Source organism: Castor canadensis, chromosome 16 (genome assembly GCF_047511655.1).
Source record: "Castor canadensis chromosome 16, mCasCan1.hap1v2, whole genome shotgun sequence".
Classification (NCBI taxonomy): Eukaryota; Metazoa; Chordata; class Mammalia; order Rodentia; family Castoridae; genus Castor; species Castor canadensis.
Window position 1 is genome coordinate 119931 of NC_133401.1, and position 25620 is coordinate 145550.

The 25620-nt window shown below is 42.7% G+C and overlaps 1 protein-coding gene across 8 annotated transcripts; it reads right to left on the minus strand.

Annotated features, from left to right (window-relative positions):
• Nucleotides 1–4723: 4723 nt before the first annotated feature.
• LOC109688152 (zinc finger protein 39-like) lies at nucleotides 4724–25567 on the minus strand. Of its 8 annotated transcripts, XM_074057879.1 has the most exons (5): nucleotides 24415–25563; nucleotides 24176–24304; nucleotides 13241–13487; nucleotides 12405–12497; nucleotides 4724–10046 (listed from the first exon to the last, which is right to left on the minus strand). In XM_074057879.1, the coding sequence occupies exons 3-5, from the start codon at nucleotides 13377–13379 to the stop codon at nucleotides 8269–8271; spliced, it is 2010 nt and encodes a 669-aa protein (XP_073913980.1). In that variant the 5' UTR covers nucleotides 13380–13487; nucleotides 24176–24304; nucleotides 24415–25563; the 3' UTR covers nucleotides 4724–8268. The 8 variants fall into 8 exon arrangements, with proteins under 8 accessions (XP_073913980.1, XP_073913979.1, XP_073913984.1 ...); XM_074057878.1 differs by lacking the exon at nucleotides 24176–24304 and having other exon boundaries at nucleotides 13241–13367; nucleotides 25370–25563; XM_074057883.1 differs by lacking the exon at nucleotides 24176–24304 and having other exon boundaries at nucleotides 13241–13424; nucleotides 25370–25563.
• Nucleotides 25568–25620: the final 53 nt, after the last annotated feature.

Here is a 25620-nt window from a genome sequence, read left to right on the forward strand (position 1 = left end):
ACAATGTAATTCTCAGGAACAGGAAGAAACTGTGACCACTTCGCTCTGAATGTAAACATCTTTAAAAAAACAGCTGTACTGCATTTGCCCACTTCTGCCACTGAGGCTGTGCCAACTCAAGCCTGTAGTTATTTGGGCATAAATGTGCTTGCTCCCTTCTGTAGTTGGGGCTATGCCACACTCAAGTCCACAGTTTATTTGATACAGCTGTGCTTATGTACTCCACTCTCCACAGCAGAGTGCATCAAAACACCAAGAAGCTGAAACTATAGAGAAAAAAAATGCCCACAGTAAAGCATTCCATTTGTGCCAGGCACCTGAGGCTCATGCCTTTAATCCTAGGTACACAAGAGACAAGAGCAGGAGGACTGCCAATCACAGACAGCCCTGACAAATAGATCGTGAGACCATATGTCAAAAAAAAAAAATCACAGAAAAAAGTGTGTGGTGTGGCAAAACGTGTATGCCCTGAATAGAAACCACAATGTCCTGTGTGTAAAAGAACTTGGGAGTATCTAATGCAGTGCTGGCTTGGTAGTGTGAATTCCTTTAGTTTCTCTTTGTTGTGGAAGGTTTTCACTTCTCCTTCTGTAAAGTAGATACTTCTGTTTAATAGACTACTCTAGGTTGACAGCTGCTCTTTTTTCAGGGCTTGAATTAAGTCACTCCATGACCCTGTCTTTAGTGTTTGTGTTGAGAAATTTACTGTTATTCTAATGGGTTTGCCTTTATATGTGACTTGTCTTTTCTCCTTTGCAGCTTTCAGTATTATTTCTTTGTTCTGTGTACTGTTTTGATTATTATATGTTTGGGGTTGTTTCTTTTTGGTTTTGACAGTTTGATAATCTGTAAGTTTCGTGAGCCTAGATGACTCTCTTAATCTTGAGATTTGTGAAGCTTTCCACTATTATTCTATTGAATAGGTTGTCTATGCCTTTAATTTGTTTCTCTTCTCCTACACCCATGATTGTTTTGGTCTTGTCATGGTGTCCCTAAACGCCTTGGATTTTCCATTCATGTTAGCATTTTTTGTGTTCTTTTACTGTTTGATCTAATTCCTCTACTTTCTGTTTTATTCCTGATAGTCTATTTTCATCGTACTCCATACATGTGAGCAGAGACAGTTCCTTGGTTTTGTTGTTGAGGTGGTTTTGTTTTTTTGATGGATCTAGGGGATGAATTCAGGGACTCACACTTTCTTGAAAAATTCTCTGCAAGTTGGGACATGCAACCATCCTTTTTAATGAGCCCAGCTGAGAGGACCCCTCTTATATAGACTCACTCCTCCAGGCTGTTGCAGTGGCTGAAGTGGTTAAGCACTTATTTTAAAAGCAGAAGACCCTGAGGTCAAACCCCAGTATGGCAAAACAACAACAAAAAACCCCACCAGTACACACAATATTAACAACCACAAAATATCCAATCATTCTCATCCCCAGCCTGTTAGCACTGGTGAAACTGTGATGGCTACACTGGATCCAGTTGGACAACCATGTCTATATTATGACAACCACCAAGCCCCTCCTTGCCTGGTAGTTCAAGAGTGGCAGGCCTGGGGTACAGCTACAGTCTTCTGCAAAGGGATCTCTGCAAATATGGGTTTTGGAGCCCCACAAATAAATTGAGTTTAAGACACTAGCTTCCTGGGTTTTGTTGTTGGAGGCAGTAGGGTTTGAAGTCAGGACTTTGCACTTGCTAGGCAGGCATGTTACCATTTGAGCTATACCTCCAAGACACTAGTTCTCAACCCCATTGTGAACTGGAACCACCTTAGGGGAATTGTTGTAACATGGGTACCTGACTCTTCTCCACAGAAGTGGGGCCCTTGGGCTCTGACAAGATCTAGAATCCTGCTCTGAGAGCACAGAGAAACTTCTGACTCCTGGTTTTCACTTGGAGATAATGGGGATCAGCAGTGCCCAGCTCTGCACAGAGCCTGGTAGAGGCACAATGGGCCATTCATGTGCGGTCACTCACTGCTGAGTGTGGCTGCTCCATACCCAGGCATTCCTGAGAGCCAGTCAGGAGCCTGCACCAAGCCACAGAGACCTAGGCTGTTCCCCTACTCTAACATGGCTCTGAACTCTCACCCCAGAAAGTGTTGCACTGGTATCCCAGATATAGGAAGAGCCCTTGCTCTGCAACAGGAATGCCTGCTCCCTGTCACTAGTTCTATAACCACACAGAGTCTGCAGCCCTACATTTTCTATCTGTAAAGTCTGGGAATAAAGCCTCCTTAGAGGATGGGTGGAGAAGCAGAGTGCATCAAAACACCAACAAGCTGAAGGCATAGGAAGAAAAATGCCCACATTAAAAATTCCCATTGGTGCCTGACACCTGTGGCTCACACCTGTAATCCTAGGTACTCAGGAGGCAGTGATCAGGAGGATTGCACTTCAAAGCCAGCCTTGGAAAATAGTTTGTGAGACCCTATCTCAGAAAAACCCATCATCACAGAAAAGGGCTTGTGGAGTGGCTCAAGGGGTATGCCCTGAATTGAAACCACAGTAGCACAAACCAGTGGTGGCTTAAGTCAATGTAACAGTTCTACTAATGTATAAAAACTATCACTTTGAGTGATTGCACTCATGCAAATGCACCCAGTCTGACCCTTTTCCCCATCAAGTATTCAGCTGAAACCCTTTTTGTAACAAAGCATGGTGTAAACAAAGGGAAGGTAAAGTGTGTTAGGGCCATGGGAATGTTGCTACTGAAATGGAAGAAGGGATGGCTTGGAAAGCTCTAGGCCAGTTTGGGGATTCTGGGAGGCTCCTTGGGCCTAAGTGGGAGGGGGCTTGAGCAAAACCCCACAACTTCGTGTACTGTCCTTTTTAATTAATTTTTTTTTGTGGGATTCACGTTTGAACTGAGAGCTTTGTGTTTGCAAAGGAGACTTTCTACTACTAGAGCTACATCCCAGTCTATTTCCTATTTTCCTTTGGCTATTTTGGAGATAGGGTCATGCAACTATTTGCCTGGGCTTCCAAGAACTGAGATCCAATCTCAGCCTCCCAAAAGCTGGGATTGGAGGCTACAGGCCTGTATCCTGGTACCTGTTTAGGATTTATTGAAGTTTAAGAAGATTGGGGCATCATGTCCTTATGCAGAAACCAGACCCTGGGGAATGACTGATATGAAAGTTGAGAAAGAATTAGGACATGTCTCAAAAATCACTCAATACATGGCTATGAAAAACCCACAGGGGAGAAAATTTCAAAGTATAATGAGATCAAGATGACATTGCAATGGGCAAAAGGCCAAGTAGCCCACCTTAAGCTGAACAGACCACAGTAGTTTTTCTCTACTTGGAAGTAGGGCAGGGGACATAATGCATTTCAGGGCAAAGTTAATTTTCAGGTGGATCTGGGTCCCGCCACCCCCACCACCCCACACACACATGGCAAGTGCCAGGGCTAGCAAGTCCCCCAACCTGCAGGTAGTAGTATATTTGCTCCCTGTTCAAGCTTCTACCTTCCCTGCTTTCCCAAGCACCCACAAAGAGGCTCCTGTTTTCCCAGGGCAGGCAGAAGCCATCAGCCTGTCCAGAGGCAGTTTTTTCATTTATTTTTTTAAATAAAAAGCCTGTGTGAGGTGTGCGTCCCACCTTTTCTCTAAAACCACTGGTTGGGGGAGGGGAAAGAGAGAAAGAAGTGGGTCTGGCATAGAAACCCCCGCACAAATGCCCATTGCATTTCTAATTGATCAGGCCAAGTGGGGGTTAGAGACCTTGTATGATCTGCCACAGTGCGATTATTATAAGCAAAGGAAAGGATAGGGGAGGGTTTAAAGTTTATGGAGAAGGCATCTCACTTTAAATTTTTAGTGTGGTCTCCAACTCCTGGGTCAGGCCTCAGCTTGGTCCTAAGGTACTCAACACCTGTCCCTCCCTTGTCGTTCCAAGATCGAGCTGCTGCCAGGAGTGCTATGCTCCAGCCCAATCCCCCTTCATAATCTGTGATGATGACAATATAAAGGGAGTATTTTCATACAACTGAAACTAAATGGATATTACTGCAACGAGGTTGCTATGAGTTTAAGATATTCATTGTAATCGCAAGGATGACCAATAAGAAAAAAAAAATCTAAAAGGAATACAGAAAGGAAAGAAAATGGGAATCAAAATGGCACGGTACAAAAACTCAACTGAAAGGGCTATGATATAGCTCAGTGGTAGAGTCTTTTCCTGGCTTTCGTGAGGTCCTAGCGTAAAATTCCCTGGCCTGAAAATGGTGCTGCAGGAATGGAAAAAAATGCATATAAGACATACAGAAGTCAGATGCTGGTGGCTCAGATCTGTCATCCTAGCAATTGGGAGGCTGAGATATATGGAGGATCCCAGTTCAGGGCCAGAAAGGCAAATACTTCCAACATTCTAAATACTTCCCCCAGAAAAAAACAATAAAAAAAAAAAAAAACAAAAAAAAAACAGAGACAAATGGAGGGGACGGGAGGCTCAAGCAGTAGGTCGTCTGCTTTGCAAATACAGAGCCCTGAGGTCAAAGCTCAATTCCGGAAAAAGAAAAGTCATACGGTGAATAGCTAAATGGCAGGAGTTAGGCATTCCCTCTCAGCCATTGTATAAATACAAATGGGTTAAACTGTGCCAGTTAAATGACAGAGACTGGCAGAATGGATGTGAAAACCATGAGCCATATAAGCTGCATTCAGAGAGATTCAGTTTGACTACCAACATACACAAAGACAGAATGACAGAGAAAACTGGCTCCTTTAAATCAGTATATTTCAATAACGAGAATATTATCAAGCAAGGTAAACTTTACATCAAAAAGATAGCAAGAAAGGACAGTATATATTGGTAGAAGTTATAATTCACCAAGATACAACAATTTTATCATAATATCTCCCAATACATGAATACTCCCAATATATAGGAAGCAAAACTAGATGTAATACAGACTTTCACACATCATATCTGAGATCCATGGTAAAACAGAGAGCTTGACAAACACTATAAACCAGGCAGGCCTAGCAGGCTATACAGAACACTGCAACCAACCCCAACAGAATACATGTTCTTTTCAAGGGCTCATGGAACACATCATGTGTTAGGCAACAATTCTTAATACATGTAAAAGGACTGAAATCATATAGGATATTTTCTCACCCATCGTGGAATAAAACCAGAAATCAACAGCAGAAGGAAAACTGGAAATTTACATATAACAATAACATGTGCAAATAAATAACACACTCTTAAACAACCAGAGGGTCAAAAAGATCACAAAGGAAAGAAGATAACTAAGGACAATGGGAACAAAACCACAATGAATCAACATTTACTCACACAGTGAAATCAAAAGCCCTACTCAAGAGGCTTTTCTCCACACCTCTGTGAGAAAAGCAGAAAGATCTCCATTCAGCAAAAATGAAATCTAAACCCAAAGCTAGCAGAGGAAAGAAACAATAAATCAAGTAGAAAAGCAAAAGAAAAAGCAGTAACACAAAATATTGGTTTTTTGAGAAAAGCTAACAAACTTGACAAACTTTTAGCAAGACTAGCAAAGAAGTAGAGGAGTCAAGTAATAAAATTTGAAACTGAAGTGGGAACATTACTGTCAATACTGCAGAAATAAAAAGGGTTACAAGTACTATATAAAACTGCATGTCAATACCATACAATTGAGTACTATTCAGTCATAAGGAGGAATGGAGGACAGATAGGTGTGAGAACATGAACAAACCTTGTAGATTATGGTTCTACTTATAAGAGACAGAATTCATAGATACGCAGTAGCCTTTACTAGGAGCTGATGGAGAGGGAAATGGGAAGTTAGCATTTCATGCATACAGGTTTCTATTTGGGTGATGAAAGAATCAGTGGTGCTGAAAACTGCTCCCTAGTTGCCAAACATTCTGGAAATTCTCATGTTTGAAACCCTCAAATCTATTCCCCAGGCCTTTATTTCCAAAATACTACGCCACAGGCTGGGCACAAGTGACTCAAGCCTGTAATCTTAGCTACTCAGGAGGCAGAGATCAGGAGGATCACTGTTCAAAGTCAGCCTGGGCAAACAGATCATGAAACCCTATCTCAAAAAAAAAAAAATCACAAAAAGTAAAGAGCCAAATACTCTGTCAGATCTGTCTAGACTGGATCATTCTCCTTCATCTCCTTTGTGCTCCTCTAAGCAAAATCTGTAGATGCTACAGGCAGTTAATTCTGAGGAGATCACGAGACTTATTTTTCCGTTAAAATACAATATGATGTAGGAGTATATCAGAGTGTAGCACACATGAACGATTTCCTACTGCTGGATGGACTTGCCTACTCTTAGGTTCACTTTATACATGCTAAACCTGATGTAAGATGTAGACACACTTAGAATTGTTGTAGCAGTCTGACAGGTGGAATCTTTTACCACTCACTTAGAGATTTGGGACAAGCTCTAAGAATTGTGTTTGATTTAAAGCCAAGTGTATAAAGAATGACAGGTACTCTAACTCCTTATGTTTGGTTTGCTTTTCCTAAGATACACCTAGGTATTTCGCTGCCTTGTATGTGTATGCACACTGCTATTTAAAGTATGTACCTTGCTGTCAGCATTTGGGACATACCAGGGACTGTAAACACAGTCTGGGGAGTCCCCAGTGAGCAGTGGTGGAGGTGGCAAAAGCATGACTTTGGCATCTGTTCTAGGATGGGAATTGGGGCCTGATCAGTTGCTGCCAGAACCACCACTATGGAACTTGTAGTCTGGTCTCCCTGGAGAGACCATGCTACCTGGGTGAAATGGTCCAGTCCAAGACAGTACAAACTGAGATCTAAGATCAATGCAAACCCAATCAGAATTCAGAAAAGGCTTGTGGATGTGTTAAGGAAGTCAACACAGATCATAAGTGAAATAATAGGTCAATATCAGTGGTCATAAAAAACATTCACTCTGCGGCATACTATAGAAAGGTATACCCACTGTAATTTTGAGATATTCAAAAAGAACTCAAACACAGGGCAAATTGAGAAGGCAGGACTCAATTATCAAGAGAAGCGACCCACCTCTACAGACTCAGAGCCAGAGAAAACACCATACTGGAAAAAAGAATACTTTCTTCTTCTATCAATCATGTGGGCTGGGCTCAGGGATGTTCAGAATACCTGGAGATTTAAGCCTTCAGGACACACTGCTCACAGCTTCTCTGTATCCTATAAACACAGATCCTAACAGTGTCAGCAGCCCCAGGCTCACAAATTCAGTGATTACCAAGATTTCAGGGACAATGGACATTTACACCCCACCCTGAAAATGGGACCTCCTATGAAGACTGCATATGCAACCATGTATTATGGGCATACTGGTGGCCTGTTACTAAGATTCTGTGGGGAAGAAATTTTCGGTAGAAGAAAGTGACAGCCACCCCAAATAATCCTCTAAACAGGATGGAGATGGAATTTCTAATCGGGGGCATTATGGACAGAATTGTGTGTGAACCCAGGACCTCAAGCTTGGCAGGTAGATACTTACCACTTGAGTGATATCCCAAGCCTTTTTTTACAGTTATTTTTTCATATAGGGCCTCAGTTTCTACCCAGGGTGGCTTGGACTACAATCCTTCTACCTATGCCAATCACAAAACTAGGGTTGCAGCTGGGTACAGCTGTGGTGACACCTGGCTTATTAGTTGAGATGGAGTCTCGCTAACTCTCTGCACAGGATAGTCTTGAACCGCAATCCTCCACCCTCTACCTCCCAAATAGTTGGGAGTATATTTATGAGGCACTGCTTCCTGGCCCCCACATTTCTTTCATTCTCCCAAAACCTGACTTAGAGTTGAAAGAGGACAACACAGGTTTTCCTTCTGTTTGAATCTTCAGATAAACATGAACTGGATGAGTCTGTAAGGAACACCTCCCAAATTCATAAAGTGAGTAAGCAATAGTGGCTGTGTTTGCTGAAATGCACAGACTACACATAAAATGGCTGAACAGAGTAGGTTTCATTTCTCACATGTAACAAATGGATGGTGTTAGGCCAGTAGTGGAAAGTACTCTGTTCTCTTCATTTCTGTGTAAAATCACAGTGACTGAAAACACATAGCGCTCCCACCCGTGTCTTGTAAGACTGCAAGGTCACTGTTAAATTTAGGACTGGAAAGAATGTTCATCACTGGTGTCTTTGTCTCTACAGACAGCTGTGAACTGCTGGCCACAGAAAGAGGAGGCAGAGCTAGTCTCTTCCATTCAGGATTTTCCCACTGTGAGAATATGCTGATGTTTTCTGAGGTTTGATTTCTGAGAAATCTCTTCTACCTTCAGAAGACTCCTCTTTTGTGAGTGTTCTCATGCTTGCTGAGGTTTGACTTCTGGCCAAAGGTTTTTCCACACTGATTACACTGATAGGGCTTTTCCCCAGTGTGAATTCTCTCATGCACAATGAGGTTTGACTTCCGGCTAAACGTTTTTCCACACTGACTACACTGGTAGGGCTTCTCTCCAGTGTGAGTTCTCTCATGCCCGATGAGGTTTGACTTCCGGCCAAACGTTTTTCCACACTGACTACACTGATAGGGCTTCTCTCCAGTGTGAATCATCTTATGCCTAGTGAGTTGTAACTTTGACACAAAGGGTTTATGGCACTCAATACACTTAAAGGGCTTCTCCCCAGTGTGAATTCTCTCATGTGTGGTGAGGCGTGACTGACCCAAAAAGGTTTTACCACACTGATTGCACTTGTATGGGTTTTCCAAAGTGTGACACATCTCATGACTGCTGAGTCTTGATTTCCAGCCTGAAGTTTTTCCACGCTGATTACCCTGATAGGGCTTCTTTCCACTGTGAATTCTCTCATGCATCGTTAGGCTTGATTTCCAGCAAAATGCTTTCCCACACTCCTTACATTTATAGGGCTTCTCCCCAGTGTGAATTTTCTCATGTCCAATGAGGACTGACTTCAGGTGAAAGGATTTTCCACACTGACTACACTGATAGGGCTTCTCCTCAGCGTGAATTTTCTCATGCTCAGTGAGGTGTGATTTCTGGCAAAAGGTTTTTCCACACTGATTACATTGATAGGGCCTTTTCCCACTGTGAATCATTTCATGTCCAATGAGGATTGACTTCCGTTGAAAAGTTTTTCCACATTGATTACATTCATAGGGCTTCTCCCCTGTGTGAATTCTCTCATGCCCCGTGAGGTGCGATTTTCGGACAAAGGTTTTTCCACACTCATTACATTGGTAGGGTCTTTCCCCGGTGTGAATTATCTCATGTCCAATGAGGTCTGACGTCTGGTGAAAGGCTTTTCCACACTGACTACACTGATAGGGTTTCTCCCCAGTGTGAATTATCTCATGCCTAGTGAGGTGTGATTTCCGGCCAAAGGTTTTTCCACATTCATTACATTGATAAGCCCTTACCCCAGTGTGAATTATCTCATGTATATTGAGGATATACTTCAAGTGAAAGGATTTTCCACACTGACTACACCGATAGGGCTTCTCTCCGGTGTGACTCATCTCATGCGTTGTGAGTTTTGACTTTGAGATAAAGGTTTTATTACACTGAATACACTTATAGGGCTTCTCTCCAGTGTGAATAATCTCATGCATGGTGAGGTATGACTGTCTGGCAAAGGTTTTACCACACTGAGTGCACTTATAGGGCTTCTCCCCAGTGTGAAGTATCTCATGCTTGGTGAGATATGACTTCCTGTGAAAGGCTATTCCACACTGATTACACTGATAGGGCTTCTTCACACTGTGAAATATCTGATGCTGGGTAAGGTGTGACTTCTTGACAAAGTATTTTCCACACTGATTACACTGATAGGGTTTCTCACCAGCATACATCCCATCAGGCTTACTAGGGCGATATCTATTCTGACATTCACTCATCTCCTTGGGCTTCACTCCTAAAGAGCCTGCATTCTTTATAATCAGATTTGAAATATGGCTGGAACTCAAGTGAATGGCATGTCCTAATATAACTCGGTCCTTAGATGGTATGTTATTCATAGTGATTCCAGCTTGCCACAAACGTCTGTCTTGACTTTCCTCACTGGTCTCAATTATGACAGCCACCTTCTCGACATCTGAAGTGAGAAAAAAGAAAACAACCATATACATGAAACACAACTAAGCATTTCTATGGAATGTGCATGTGTACACAAAGGAGGTTCTTCCCCTCTTACTGGCATAAGCTTTCATAAAAACCACAACAGGTATTCGCTTGTACAGTTGTCTTCCCACTGACTTCAAGGAATAAATGACAGTAATAGATTTTATAATGTTGAACTGTTTTTCCTTGCTTCTTTCATTTTATTTGCATGTGGTAGTATTGGTTAAAATAGTCACCTACAGCCTAGGCATCATTTTCCATGGAATGTTTCTGCCCTGCCATTTCTTTCCTCTATGTTTTGACAATGCTGGGGTCTCCTGCTGCTGTTCTTCTCATTATTCTACTTTGATGAGTACAAGAATTTTTAGAACCAGCAACTTGCATAATACAAGTGAAGTCCGACTGATTGACACCACAGCAGGAACGTGACGTTGGTACGGCATTTGCATCTACAGTTGTTCAGCTTTCATTCTTACATGGGGAATAACTATATGTATCTAGGGAGTTTTTCAAACATAAAATGTCTTCTTTCCCATTCTATATTCCTACAAACTTCTAATTGAACCTCACTAACTCTGTTTCTCAGAAACATAAATTTTTTCTTCATCCCACCACCCTGGACACCCACCTATGAAGCCCATCATCTTTATACAGTGCTTTTCTTGCTCCTTCTAAGACCAAAAGCCCCAGTATCTCCCCTCTATTCCTGGTACAGACACCCAGGCTTGATAATCAATTTCTCCTGAATGATGTTATCTTGTGCACGGGACCGTCAACCCTCTCCTACTTTCATACAAAATGGAGTCTTCTCAACATTCCTCCTCCTCTTTCTTGTTCATACTGATACCCACTGAGAGAAGATGGAAATGCTAACATCAAATTGCACTCCCAAGCAGAGATGTGAGCTCCTCAACGTGAAGCCCTTGGTTCACTTGAGTGTCCTGGCTTTTCCACAGATGCAGACCCATATGCTGGATCCTCCCAAATCCATGGTGTCTGACATCATGGTTCACAAGGGTAAGTCTGGACTTTTCTCATTTTCTCATCCACTCCCCATGTGAACTGCTCTGTATAAGTTTAAATAACAGCTTCAAGCTAACCAACTTCCAAATTTGTGGTTCCAAGAGCGATATAGAGTCTCAAATGTAGATCTTCATATTCACCTATTATGTGTAAAATTTTGAAACCTCAAGCTATGTCAAGATGAACACTTCATAATCCCACTACAAATGTAGCCTAGTGGTACAACACTTGACCACCACCCTTGAGGCCCTGGATGCAATCCCCAGCACAGCAAATTCAAACAAACAAACTCCACCTAAGACTGTATTCTCTGACCAGCCTTTCTAAATGATGACATATCAAGTTTTCTTTTCTCACGCTGATGAAATATTGCTCATGGTTCTTACTTGACTACTTAAAGTACATTACTTCTTGCTTTTCTCTCAGCACACTACAAATTCAATGAAAAAGACATTATTTTCATAATTTCTTACATCATTACAACTATAAAATTGCCAGTGCTTAAAATCAGCTCCCGTACGATGTGATGAAGCATAAATATTTTACGAATAATTGTCAGGCAATACTAGTCCTTGAGACACCAGGCGTGGTGGGTGACAGGCACCTGTAATCCAATCCTTTAGGAGGCAGAAGCAGGAACATCCAGACTGCAAGGAAAGTCAGGGTCTATATCAGGTGTTTGTCTCAAAAAATTTTTTAAACCAGGTGCCAGAGGCTCACATCTCTAATCCTAGATCCTCGGGAGGCGGAGTTCAGAAATCCTGGCTAAAGGCCAGCCCCAGGCAAATAGATCACAGGACCCCACCTCAAAAATAACCACAGCCAAATGGACTGGAGTTGTGGCTCAAGTGATAGAGCACCTGGTCTGCAAGGGCCCGCCTGCTTCGGAAGCTCAAAACCCTGAATTCAACCCTGGTCCCACAAAAATTAATTAATTAATGAAAATGAAAAAATTATTATTAATTTATTAATAAATCTATTAATTTAGTAATAAATTAACTTATTACTTTTTAATTTATTAATGAAATTTGAGAAAATCCATGAGCATGGAGGGTGAGCCAACTCAGAAGACTGAGAAAGTAAATACCAAAGAAAAATGTCTAAGAGTAGGGTTTAGATTTGGGATAAAGGTAAAAAATATATGTGAGAGAGCCCTCCTTGGGGCATGTAACGCACAAGTTTGATGTGTGCGAGCACACCATCCTTAGGTCTGCAATCTGGAAGATAACCTGGGGAAGTCAGTGCAATACGGCCAACATCTGCTGGGCTCCCCTCTAATGCCCTCCTCACTCAGGACGCATTGACTCACCTGGTGGGCTCTGGCTTGCGGGTTCTTCTCCAATCCATGGCTCTGCTCCTTGCTCCAGCTTGAAGATCAGCTCAGGTTTGGTGACGCATTTGCCTGTTCATGCAAAACAAGGTAGGATTTCGTCAAACAATTAAGTCAGGTATTCCCGCCCCCCACTATCCATTTCTGCGATGACGGACATGTTCTGTACCTTTCTTACCAGCAAGGGAGCTGCCAGCCACAGCAACCACTTTAAAATACTTGGAACAGGACGAGTTTCACTGAGGACCTACATTTAAATTTTGATTTAATTTCTTTCTTTCTTCTTTTATTGATGTACTAGCATATTATAGTTGTACCAGGGGTACGCTGTGACATTTACCAAGTAGTTATAATAAACTCTCCCTCCCCCCATTCTTAGAACAGTTTCAACAGGTCTCATTGTCCCATTTTCTTACATGAATGCATAATACTTCCACAATATTCACCCCCCCACACTCCCTTTCCTTATGCCATACCACACACTGGCCTTCTTTTACCTTTCTTTCCTTCTTTCTTGAAAAACAAATTTTGTTTGTTTATGATGGTTATACAGGGAGTTTCACTGTGACACTTCCTTATTACATATATGTCTCATACCCTGAATTGTTTCATCGTCTCCATTTTAAATCAGGTTCTTTGAAGCAAGAAAAACCCTAGCTTTGGAACTACGCAATATAGGGGGACACGTGAGCTTTTCATGAGAGAGGGTGAACAACTGAGTTCTTCATGGGCTAGAAGTTTGCACCCAAATAGTTTTCATATATTTACTAAGAAGACAGCGCTTGCTCCTGAGGGCTACAGGGCGTTTCACTCACCCAAGGACACCAGGCTGCTGTAGGTCTCCAGCATCACCTCCCTGTACAGGGTCCTCTGAGCATGGTCCAGGTCCTGCCACTCCTCCCAGGTAAAGTCCACAGCCACGTCTTCAAACAACACTGACTCCTGGAATGCCATATTTCTTCTCAACTCACCAGCCGTTGGAATATGAAAGTTCTACTTCTGTATGTGGGAGTGGGGGTATTCTTATATGTATTTTGCAAAAAATGCCACTTGTTTTGCACTCTGTATGGTAAAGGAAAGTCACAGGAATGTACCGCCATTGTAATAATTTATTAAGTACTAAACAGTATTAAAAATATCGTAACGAAGTTTACCTCACAAGCCTAAAAACATACTTATACCAAGGGAATAAAGTATGAGTAAAAACAGGCCTGGTGGTACATGGCTGTAATTCCAGCACTGAACAGGATGATATAGTAGTATTGCGAGTTCAAGGCCAACCTGGGCTACATAGCAAGTTCCACTCTAAGTACAAAATAAAATAAATAAAATAAAAATTTGCTTCTTCAAGGAGCTTATGATCTGGCACGAAAAAGCCATTAAATATGCATCAAAACCCATAATCTGTTAGGGGAAGTGCGTTACAGCTTCAGTGTAAATGAAGCAGGGAAGGAGGACACACACTTCTATTTTGCATGATGAGTCTGCACTTCACTGAGAAGCCTAGGATTCTTTGCAAATGACTAATAAACTAAAAATATGCATGCAGGCATCACAACATTTTCTCCCTGCCTCCAAAAAGATTGCTGGTGTTCAGTTCAGGCATCTCTGCCATTTCCCAATCTACTGGTGTAAAATGAGAGGTCAGGTGAGAACAGCTGAGCAAACTGAGCAGATCTACATTCCAATACACTCATCCCTGGGAGGAGAATTGGAAAGGCTTAAGGGAGAGTTAAAGAGTAAGAAACCAGAGTGAGACGTCAGATCACAGAGAAGAAGTAACACTGCAGAACATAGAGATAACCTTCAAGGAGCCAAAAGAAAAGAAGGGCAGGAGCAGAATTTGGTAAGGACTTGTTGAATGAAGGGAAAAAGATACTCTACTTCCAGATGATCTGCATGACTGACATAACTTAAATACTGGCGCCGCAACATGTAATTTGGAAAATGGAAGAAGAATACTACAGCAGGCCTGGTGCTGCTGGCTCACATCTGTAACCTTAGTTACTCTGCAGGCAGAGACCAGCAGGATCCAGGTTTGAAGGTACCCCAGGCAAATACACTATCTCAAAAATACCCAACAGACACACGCAGAAGAAAAGGAGAACAACACCAAAACCAAAAAAAAAAAAGAAAGAAAATACTCAATGTAAAAAAAAGGGCTAGCTGAGTACCAAAATGTTAAGAGCACCCGCCTAGCAAGCACAAGGCCCTGAGTTCAAACCCCAGCACTGCCAAAACAAAACAAAAACAAATCCAACAAAGTGGCACAGACTTGAACATATTACATTTGGCCATCTATGGGATGGCCAACTACCAATTTCATACATGATTCCAGAGTTCAGGAGAGAGATATAAGCTGAAGAAAATAACTTGCTAAGTTACAAAAGTTTCGTGCTGCCTAAACTTATCACAGAGAATGAAATGGACGGTCTTCAGAGAAGGAAAGTAACAAGAAAAACTAGAACAAGAAACTAGTATTTCCTGATAAGGGACAAGAAATAGACTACAAAGACCATGAAAGAATTTTCTGAGTTTGTCCTAAAATAAAGAAAATCTCAATGACAAGAACTCTGAGGCTTTCATGGTGGTGCATGTTTGTAATCCCAAGACTCAGAGGATCATGACTTCCACGCCAGCCTGGGCTACACAGTGACACCCTGTCTCAGAAAGAAAAAGGGAAAAAGAAGCTCCACTAACATAATTAAGTATATTCATATTCTATGAAGACAAATTCTTCCATGGTTCACATAGACATTGAGAAGGTTCCTTTTAAACTTTGACCCTGGACAATGCACGGTGGTATACACCTGTAATCCAAGCACTGAGGAGGTGAAGGCTAGAGTCTGAGCTACACAGAGCACATAAGGCCACTATGAGGTAAAGAGGGATCTTGCCTCAAAAACAAATAAATAAATCAACATACAAACACCAACATGGTATCTGTTCAGCTTTAGATAGGATATGAAATGCCATACAGGACCATGTGTGAAAGGCTAGGACCCAGTCCATGGTGGGACAGACAGGCGTTGGAATCTTTAAAACAAGTTTTGGAACTGTGTCCTGGAGCGCGTATTGTGACCTAGCCAATTCTTGTCTGCTTTTCCTTTCCTGGCTATGGGGTAAGCAGCATCCTCTGCCATGAGCTCTTGCCATGATGTATTTTGGGGCCTTGCACAGGACCAAAGGTAATGGAGCCAAGTGATAATGCACTGAAAACTCCAAAGCCAACAGACAATATAAATCTTTCCTCATTTTAAGCTGATTATCTGAGGTATTTTGTAATAATGATAAAAGCTGACAAACACAGGAAACTGTCACTCCATCCAAAAAATCAAATACAGAGCTGAAGGAACTGAAAATACAACAACTCTTCCTGAATCCAAAAGAGAGTCGAGGAGACAGAGCACACAGCACCAGTCTGTGTCATCCTATTATAGTAGCCTGAATAGAATAACACAGCTTGCCCTCCCTGATACCCTACCATATTACTAAATGTATTATTTCCAAGCATTCCTTGCATTTGCCATGATGTGTCAGGCTATGAAAAAAGTATTTCTACGTATATTACAAGGAAAAAAAAAAACCCACTACTTGAAGTGGTAGAGGATGCATCGGAACCAGACATGGCATTATCACAAAGCAAACATTTTTTTAAAACTCTGATCAAGGCACTAAGGAAGCTAATGGATAAACTACAGACAGCGTGCAAGGCCAGGTGGGCAAAACAAACTCCAACTGTGTATTGGCCAAAGGAAGTTCATTTAAACACAAACACATATGCCTGGCTCACACCTGTAATCCTAGCATCTGAGGAGGCAGAGGTCAGGAGGATCAAGGTTCAAGGTCAGCCTAGGCAAATAGCTCTGGAGACCCTATCTTGAAAATACTCAACACAAAACAGAGCTGAAAGAGTAACTGAAGTGGTAAAGCACCTAAGTAAGAAGCATGAGGCCCTGAGTTCAAACCACAGTACCACCAAAACATAAGTAAGTATATATAAACACATATGAATTAAAAGGAAATGGGTGGAGACAGGGTGAATGTGAACACAGTACATTACATGCACCTATGTATATGGAAATGTCACAATGAAACACCTTTGGGAAATTAATCCACACTAAACAAGTGTTAATTAAAAAAAAAAAAAACAAATGCAGAAAATATATCATGCTTACACTAATCAAAGGAAAATAGGGGCTAGCAATGTAGCTGAGTTGTAGAGCAGGAGCCTGGAAAGTTACCAAGAAAGGGGGCATTAGGTAATAACACAGTGATCAGTTCTGCAACATGTAACAATTCTTAACAGGCATGCAACTAACAACAGACTCTGATCCTATGGGAGAGGAACATTATCAGAAGTGCAAGAGAAAGATGAACCCGCAAGCACAACTGGAGACTTCAACAATCCACTCTAAAAAAGGCAGACCCACACAGCGCAACTCAACAGTTGAGTTCAAGTGCATGTAACTGGCCACCAATAGATCACTGCTTCCAGCAACAGACTACACATTCTTCCCAAGTGCGTGTGGACCACCACCAACACAAGCCACCTTCTCAGCCTGAAAACACCTGTACAGATTTGAATGACTAGAAAGCACACAGTGTCTGCTCTCAGACCAGAGTGGTACAAATAACAAAAAGAAAACTGAAAAACTCCAAATATATGGAGATTAAACAACATACTTACAGATAGTAAAAACAGAACTCCCAAGAGAAATTCTTAATTTTGAACTAAATGAAAATGAAAGCACATTTTATGAAAATCTGAGGAAGCAGCAAAAACAGTGCTTAGAGGACAATTGATGGCAGCAATGTGTACAACAGACAAAACAAGGATTTAGAATCAATAATCCAAGTTCCTACCTTAGGGAACTATGCAGAGAAAGTAAAAATTAAAACCAGCAAAACGAGAAAAACAATAAGAAGAATTACAAGTGGAATCAGTGAAACTGAGACAGAAACTTGACAAAGAAAATCAGCAATGGAAAACAAGGGCTCCATAGAAACATCAATACAAAAAAATAAAGGCTTAGGCATTGGTGTCTCACTCCTGTAATCCTAGCTACTCAGGAAGCAGAGAACAGGAGGACTGCGGTTCAAAGTCAGCCCAGGCAAATAGTTCCTGAGACCCTATCTCGAAAAACCCTATACAAAAATAGGGCTCCTGGAGTGGCTCAAGGTGAAGGCTCTGAGTTCAAGTCCCAGTACTGCAAAAGAAAGAGGGAGGGAGGGAGGGAGGGAGGGAGGGAGGGAGGGAAGGAAGGAAGGAAGGAAGGAAGGAAGGAAGGAAGGAAGGAGAGAGAAACAATTTGGGTTATAATAAATACATACATGGAAATGTCACAAGGACACTCCCTGTGTATGTATCTAAAACAAAAATGACTTTTTTTTCATTTACAAAATCAGAGAGCTGGAGGGGAGAACAGGTCCTGCCTGGGGGTGTTTGTACAAGTGGGAGGGGGAGGAGATGTGGAAAGGACGTGGGAGGGTGAATATAGTGCAAATTCTAAGTACATCTGTATGTAAATGGAAAAATGAGACCTGTTGAAACTGTTCTGGGAATGGGGGAAGAGAGGTTAAAGAATGGTGGAGGCTGGTGAAGTCAAGTATGATATATTTGATATATTGCAAGAACTTCTGTAAATGGCACAACGTACCCCACCCAGAACAACAATAAAAAAAAGAAGAAAACCATACTAGCTGAAAAAAGGAAAATCATCAAACAAAATTCCCAGTTTTTGTGCCTCATGCCCAGCTACTTAGGAGACAGAGATGGACAGGATGACAGTTTGAGGTCAGGCTGGGGGTGGTGATGATAAGGAAACCCAGAGAGAGATCAAAGCCAGGGAAAAGGATCAAAGACAAGTAAAGCCCTTCCCCTTAGCCAGGGCCCCTGCATCCATCTATCTCATTAGAAACTATGGATGGCCTTCATCCACAGCTGTGCTGACATGATATACTATAGCCTTGAACAGCTAACCGCCAAGTCTGCTTCTGCTCTCCCCACTTGCTTGCTTGCTGCTTTTCTCAGTATAAAAACCTCAGCCACCCGGAGCTCGGGGGCCTGTGCCATTTTGGAGATATCCAAGTGCTGGTCCGCTAGCGTAATAAACCTTCCTTTCCTGCAACCACCTGGGTCAGTCATACTTTCTATACAGTTCCTGCAACAGTGCACATGATCCCAGCTACTTGCAAGGCTATAGGAAGGAGGACTGCATTCTCAAGCCAGCCCAGCAAAAACCATGAGATCCTATGTGAAAAATACCTAGAGTAAAAATGGCTTTGGGGCATGGTTCAAGTGGCAGAGAAGCTGCTGAGCACAAAGGAGACTCTGAGTTCAAACACAAGTACCACAAAAAAAAAAAAAATTAAAATCCTTAAGCATACAGTCAGGTTATGAGAAAATAAAAGAGAAAGGGCACAAAGTACTAGTAACAGAAATGAAAAAGGGATGTCACTACATATTCTGTGAACAGTAAAAGAATAACATGGGAATACTGTGAACAACTCTATGTCCACACATTCAATAGGCTATGTAAATGGAACAATTTCATAAAAGACACAATTTATCCAAATTCACAAGTTAAAAACACAGTGTGAACACATTTCTATTAAAGGAATTGAGGGCAAGGAGGGTGGGTGGCTCAAGGGATAGAATGTCTGCCTCTCAAGAACAAGGCCCTGAGATCAAACTCTACCAGCACACCAGAAAGAAGGTATTCAAAAAGCAACGAACAACCTTTCAAAAACAGAAAGCATGAGGTCCACAGGAGTTCACTGGTAAATTCAACCATGCATTACAGAACAAATTCTCTTAATTCTCTACAATCTCTTCTAGAGAACAGAAGCATAATCCGTACTTCTCAATTTATTCCGTAATGACAGCATTACCCTAACGCCAAAACCAAAAAAGGCTGGTAGAGTGGCTCAAGTGGTAGAGTACCTGCCTGTCAAACATGAGCACTTGAGTTCCCACCCAACTGCTGCTGGAAAAAAACAATATCCAGAAAGCCTCAATATTTGCAAATTAAATACTACACTTTGAAATAACCTGTGAGCCAAAGAAATATTCACAAGGGAAATGACAATGTACTTGTGACACATGTACACACTGTTACCAATGGCTTTCTGGAAGATTATATGGACCACAAGTCCTCTCCAATTCTTACCTCTGTGGTGGAAACATGAGCTTTGAGCCTTGCTTGCCCAGCCTCAGGGTCTTGGTTGGCCAATGGAACATGGCAAAGGTGGCATTTGGGCACTTCAGAGGTAAGGCTGAAAGAAGTCATGCGGCTTCACTCGTGTCTCTTGGAACACTAATTTTGTGGGATGCCAGTCACCAACTACCCTGCGACCTCCTTGGTGCACAACCCCACGGAAGTAGGTGTGCTTGTAGACAGCCCTAACAAGCCCCAAGAGCGTCTCCTCAAATGACAGCAACCCTTGGGTTTTCGGATGATCCTCCCCAGTTCTTAATTCACTTCATCTGTGCCTGAGATGAGCCAGGCACCAGAGTCTCCATAAATCATGGAGTGAAGACATAGTCACCACAATTTGAGCTGATTATTATTATTAATTTGGCGGCCCTAGGGTTTGAACAGAGGGCCCCACGCTTGCTAGGCAGACACTCTTACTACCACCTTCAGCCACTCCACCAGCTCAGAGAGGGTCTCAGGAACTATTTGCCAGGGACTGGTTTTGAAGTTCGAGCCTCCTGACCTCTGAAGTCCTGAGCAGCCAGGATTACAGGCATTTTGCATGTGCATCCACCTGAGCAGAGCTTTTACACAGATGAGAAAACTACAATCTGCAAACCAGGAGTATTACGGGAATAAAAAGCTACAATGTGCAGCACTGCTGGGAAACCAAGCAGAGGTGCGGCCTGCAGGACTCCTAATGCAAGCTGGAAGTGAGTCAGGACTCTTGGTGAGGATAAAAGCATCACTGAAACCTGGAGAAAAAGTTTTGTGGATCATAGACTGGAGAATATTCAGCAAAATTGCTACCTCTCACAGCATGGAACCCTGAGAGGGAGGCTTGCCGTCTCAGGGTCTGCCTAAGGTGACTTCTGGGAAGAAGGCGGAAAGGACTACCAGCCTCCTCTGTCTGTCTCTGAGAAAGATGAATTGAAGAAGACCATTCAACATTCAAAGGTTGCCTTAGAGAAGGGGAGGCCAGAGAACAAGGACCTGTCACAAAGAGCATGTGTGGGGGGAGAGGGGGTAGTTCCTGTCTAATAGATCTTGGTACATAGGAAGCGTGCCCCTTAAAAAGAGTGATTCCACTGTGTCATTGCCTGTGTCAAGAAAAAGAGTCAAAAAAAGTGAAAAGTAGGGACAACTAGGAGTGTAGCTCAGTGGTAGAGTGTATGCTTAGCATTCACGAGGCCCTGAGATCTACACACACACACACACACACACACACACACACACACACACACAATGATAAGAGGAACATTGGATACTCTACTTAATGTAAGCAAGCCATAGGTGGAGAAAGTTTACCAACTGCAAACTGAGGCATTTCTTAAGGAAACATAACATCAACTCAGAATGGCAAGAGCCCAGAGAGCAGACTGAAGAGGCATGAGTTCTTTCCCAGGGAGGACTAGGCTGTAACCAACAAACTGGCCCAGGTGCTTGATGGAAATAAACACTCAGATCACTGTGTGCAGGGTGCCTCCCACAGACCCAAGCCCACCATGTTCATGCCACTGTCCCCATTGTGTGATGGGTATGTGTGGACAGGGAGATAATAAGCTACTATGATGTAGGGGTCCAGGGCATACAGGGCTAACGTGAAGACATGTAGGGGAGATGAGATCCAAACCTCCCTGCTCCCCAAAAGGGCCCTTTCATGGTTAACACTGCAGTGCTAATGGGCCCCACATCCTGCAAAGTAGGGTGATAACCAATGGCTACCACTTCTGAAAGCATGTGTGGTGTACCCCACCTGTCACCTGTAGTAACCCTTTAGGTGTTTTTCCCTACTTAAGGCTTCATTAATATTACTTGCATGTAATGCATACAATTTTAACACAGTGAATTATGGGAATGAACATGCACAATGAGAAATCCATTATATAACATCTGATTTTCTGCTAATTGCCATAAGGCCACTTGCTGAAACACCCAGGTTTTTTCCACCAGTCTGGCTCAATCCACATAAAACCACACAGACCCCAGGCAACTGCACTCTTGAGCTGCAAGGCTGTAGCCCTGGCTTCTCCTCTGATGGCGTTTCTTTCACTTTCCACTGTCAATATTCTTTGCCACACACTCCTTGTCTCTCAGATCAATTCTTTGATCTTGATGCCAGACAAGAGACTGATGTAATTGTTAGGCCCCAGATAACAACCAGAACCTGATTTAATTGACCTGCCCACCAGTGTCAAAACAGGAAGGTAAAGATCTCTGGAGGACTGAGAAGCCAAGTACATTTTGAACTCTGGCAAAATGTGAGTCATTTTTGGCCAGATGGCAAACTTCGTGCCCCTAGTGACCTTCCAGCTAGGACAAGAGACATCTTGTAGCTGACCATACTGCCTTGAAGCAGACCAGAGACACAAGAAACACCATGACACACACAACACAAGCCATACTGGTGTGTCTAGTTCCCTGACCATGAAAATTGTGACAGGTAGAGAGAAGTTCTATTTAAATCCGTCAGTTTTCGAAATGGAACATCTTAAGCGTCACTGGAGACCAGAGCAAATACCTTAGATTGAAACGTGGAGTTTGGAGGCTTAGATTTACCTTTAGGGTGCAAATAAGTGAATGGTAAAGCACATTTCGCAATTATGTTCTGCCTCAAAATACAACTGTGAATTTAAAATGTTCAACTAATGAACATTTTGTTCTTAACCAACTATAAACTACACAGTTAGAGTCCATAAACATAGCCATAGCTGCTGCAAACATCTATTTTTTGTTATTCATTCTTAAATAGTTAGCTAAAATATCGGTGAAATTAAAAGCAGCCTTTAAAGGAGTTTGTAAACGTGACAGATCCTTTTGAATTACATACAACTGTATATTAATAACAAGTACAAATATAGTCACTGAGAAACATACAAAAACAAGTTAGCAACTATGAAAATTTGTATTTCCTTTTTTTTTTTCTTTGCATATTTTTTCATTGACCTTTTCTCAAGTGTGTCCCACTAACTCCTGAACGCTTTCTTCTAGGGGCCCCCTGAGGATGTCACCATGTGCTCAGTTTAGAAACACTGTTCTGTGCAAACACACTCTTCAGGTTTTTCCAGGAATGACATCTGCAGTTACCATGTTTATTCATGAGCATGGTCAGATCCTCTGCCTACATGCACTGTATGCAAACAGTAGGACAAAATGAAAAGAATAAACAAAAATTGCACAAGTTCACACCAAATGAGATTAGACCCGACAGACAAGGAGCAGTCCAGGATTGAAGGTTGGTGCTGTATGTAGGGAAGTGTGAACCCCAGACAGCTAGATCCATGTAGGAGAACCACTGAGTGAGTAGAATGGGGCCCAGGATGAAGCCCTTGGTTGAGTTCTGTTAAGGAGCAGAAAAAGCAGAATTCAGGGCAACAGAGAAGACATCATGAGAAAGGCTGTGACAGGGACTAACAAAGAAGAATGTCAAGGAGCACATCACAAGCGGGAGCTTCAAATATGGTAAATGGTGATGGACGTGGACTACACTTAAGTTATTAAATGGGCTTTTGAATAGACAACACAGAGTGGGCTAAAGGACAAATGAACAGTGAGAAGATCTGCCAGGAAATTTAACTTTGAACAGTCTGCACGTGTACATGTGGAATGACAGACAGGTACAGAGTCACTGAAGAACCTGTGGTCTACTCAATCCTCCAGATATTCCAGGTTTTATCCACGAATCAAATATGGCCTTCCAAAAGCTGCCTCGGACCACAATTCCAGAAAAATTTATTAAGAGAGTATTGCATTAGCACCAGATAACCATTTCCACTGCAGAACTATAGAAGGGCTATTTCCACTCTCCACACCATCTATGAAAAGAAGTAAGGTGTTAGCCTTTGGTGAAGTTTTTACATCCCGTGAGAAGTTAGCATGCTCTCTTCTCAGGTAGCATTCAAATCATGTAACAAATGTGACTTCTTCTTGTCATGGCATCAGAAATACCAGAGATCAGGCCAGGCATGGTGGCACATACTCTTAACCCTAGATACTCTGGACTCAGAGATAGGAAAATTGTGGCTCAAAGCATACAGGAGCAAAAAAGTTATCAAGACCTCATCTCAAAATACAGGCTGGGTGTGATGCATCACACCTATAATCCCATCAACAAAGGAAGTGGACATAGGAGGATTATGGTGCCCCAGACAAAACACATATGACCTTTCCTGAAAAATAACTAAAGGAAAAAGGGTGTAGGTATGGCTCAAGTGGTAGAGCGCATGTCTAATAAGCACAGGGTTTTCAACCTCAATACTGAGACAAATTTGTACTCAACACAGATGTTTTTAACATCTTAACACCTGCTCACACGGTAGAGTGCCTGCTTAGCAAGTGGTAGAGTGTGCAGCCCTGAATTCAAACCCCAGTACTGAAGAACAAAAAACAAAAAGGAAAACCCTGCCAATGTCTGCATGTCAACTGTATCTTATTTATGTGCATTACCCTGAAGCTGTTTTACTCATTTCTACAATCCCATTTGTACTTACAGACTTCACAAATTCATCAATTACTATGTAAAACAAACTGAAGAATAAATGAACAACTCACTGGAAACTGGTTCATTTTTTTATTTCTCCTAGAAGCCCATTCTGGAGGTGTAGCTGAGAGAACAGCAGACTCATGAGCCAACAGGCAGTGTTTGGTCCTGATTCTCCTGCTCAAAACGCTACACATTAGCTGGATATAGTGAAAAAACAAAAACAAAAATAAAACAACCTCTCTGCCTCTCTGTAGGAGATTAGTCCCTTATACAAGAACAGGCAACAAAGTCCCCAGTGAAGACGTACCTGTTACTGTGAACAAAAGGGAACCATGCATGTTAAACTGGATCCCCTCCCTCTTGAAGGTATTTACTGCAAGCATAGAGCCCTGAGTTCAAACGCCAGCCCCCTTTAAAAACAGAGAAATTACTTTTAAAAAACATTATGTCTTTGCTAAAAATGCACCCGGGGCCCCCAGCACGACAATTAAAAAAAAAAATTTAAAGAGCATACTATTCAAAAAACCAAAAATGCATGGTGGGGGGCGGGGTTGCTAGATATGGTGGCACATGTCTTCAATCCCAGCTACACGGGAAGGTGAGGTAGGAGGAAGACCAGGGTCTGAGGATTTGGATTTCCCCAGACAAAAGCAAGAACTCTCTGAGTGCGGGGGCGTGGCACAAGCGCTAAAGCTGTTTCCTTCAAGGCCCCGAGTTCAAATCCCACCACCGCTAAACAAAACAAATGATAGCTTAAGGTAAAAAGACCCCATCTGAGAAATTAATTACAAGCAAAATAGGGTAGGGGTGAAGCTCAAGGGTGCAGTGCTTGCAAGGCGCTTCGTCCAAATCCCAGTACTGCCCAAAAACAGAAGAAATAAAGTCACTTGGGCTAAAGGAGGAACTAATCACTGTCCAGAGAACTCCAGAAGCCACTCCCACTGCAATTCCTCCTCTCTTCATGGAGACATGCATGCTGCAACTCCGTACTTTGCTGATGCTCGTGCGTAACAAATGTACCTGGACCTTGGGGGCAGCGTCCCCGTGACGGTTCCAGGAGGCGCCTCCGCGTACCCGCAAGACAACGATCTGCGCTGTGCCACTGACGCGCCCTGGCCACGAGGACGCCACCAGATGTGACACGACCAAGTGAGGAAAGGCTTTGCTCCAAGGTGCGCCTTCCTGGCCGCACTCACACACATGGCCGCTGCCACTTTCCCTCCCAGCCCGGCTCGGCTCCGCCCGCCACCTGTGTCACGGACCTGCGGGACGACCACCTGCATGTTCTGGCCAACACCTCCTCAGGGTCGCCGGTCCTGCACCCCCCCAGGGTCCACGTGGCCGCTTTCTCTCTCGCCCCAGCACAGACCTTCAGGGAATCCGTGGAGGAATTAAAAGTCCGCGGTAAAGGAACAACAGGACAGCAGTTCCAGGAACTTCCGGGCGGAAACTGGCGGGGCGGGACGGCGCCTGCGCAGCAGGTACCCGGAAGAGCTCCACGCCAGATGAGGCT

Bases quoted from the DNA above. Each gene is read 5' to 3' on its own strand.
- LOC109688152 (XM_074057878.1), bottom strand. From the start codon at position 25,390: ATGCAGGTGGTCGTCCCGCAG. The intron at 13,368-25,369 runs GTCCGTGACACA...ATGGCATTCCAG, and splicing joins TGCAGGTGGTCGTCCCGCAG to GAGTCAGTGTTGTTTGAAGA. The intron at 10,047-12,404 runs GTGAGTCAATGC...TTCTCACTTCAG, and splicing joins CGCAAGCCAGAGCCCACCAG to ATGTCGAGAAGGTGGCTGTC.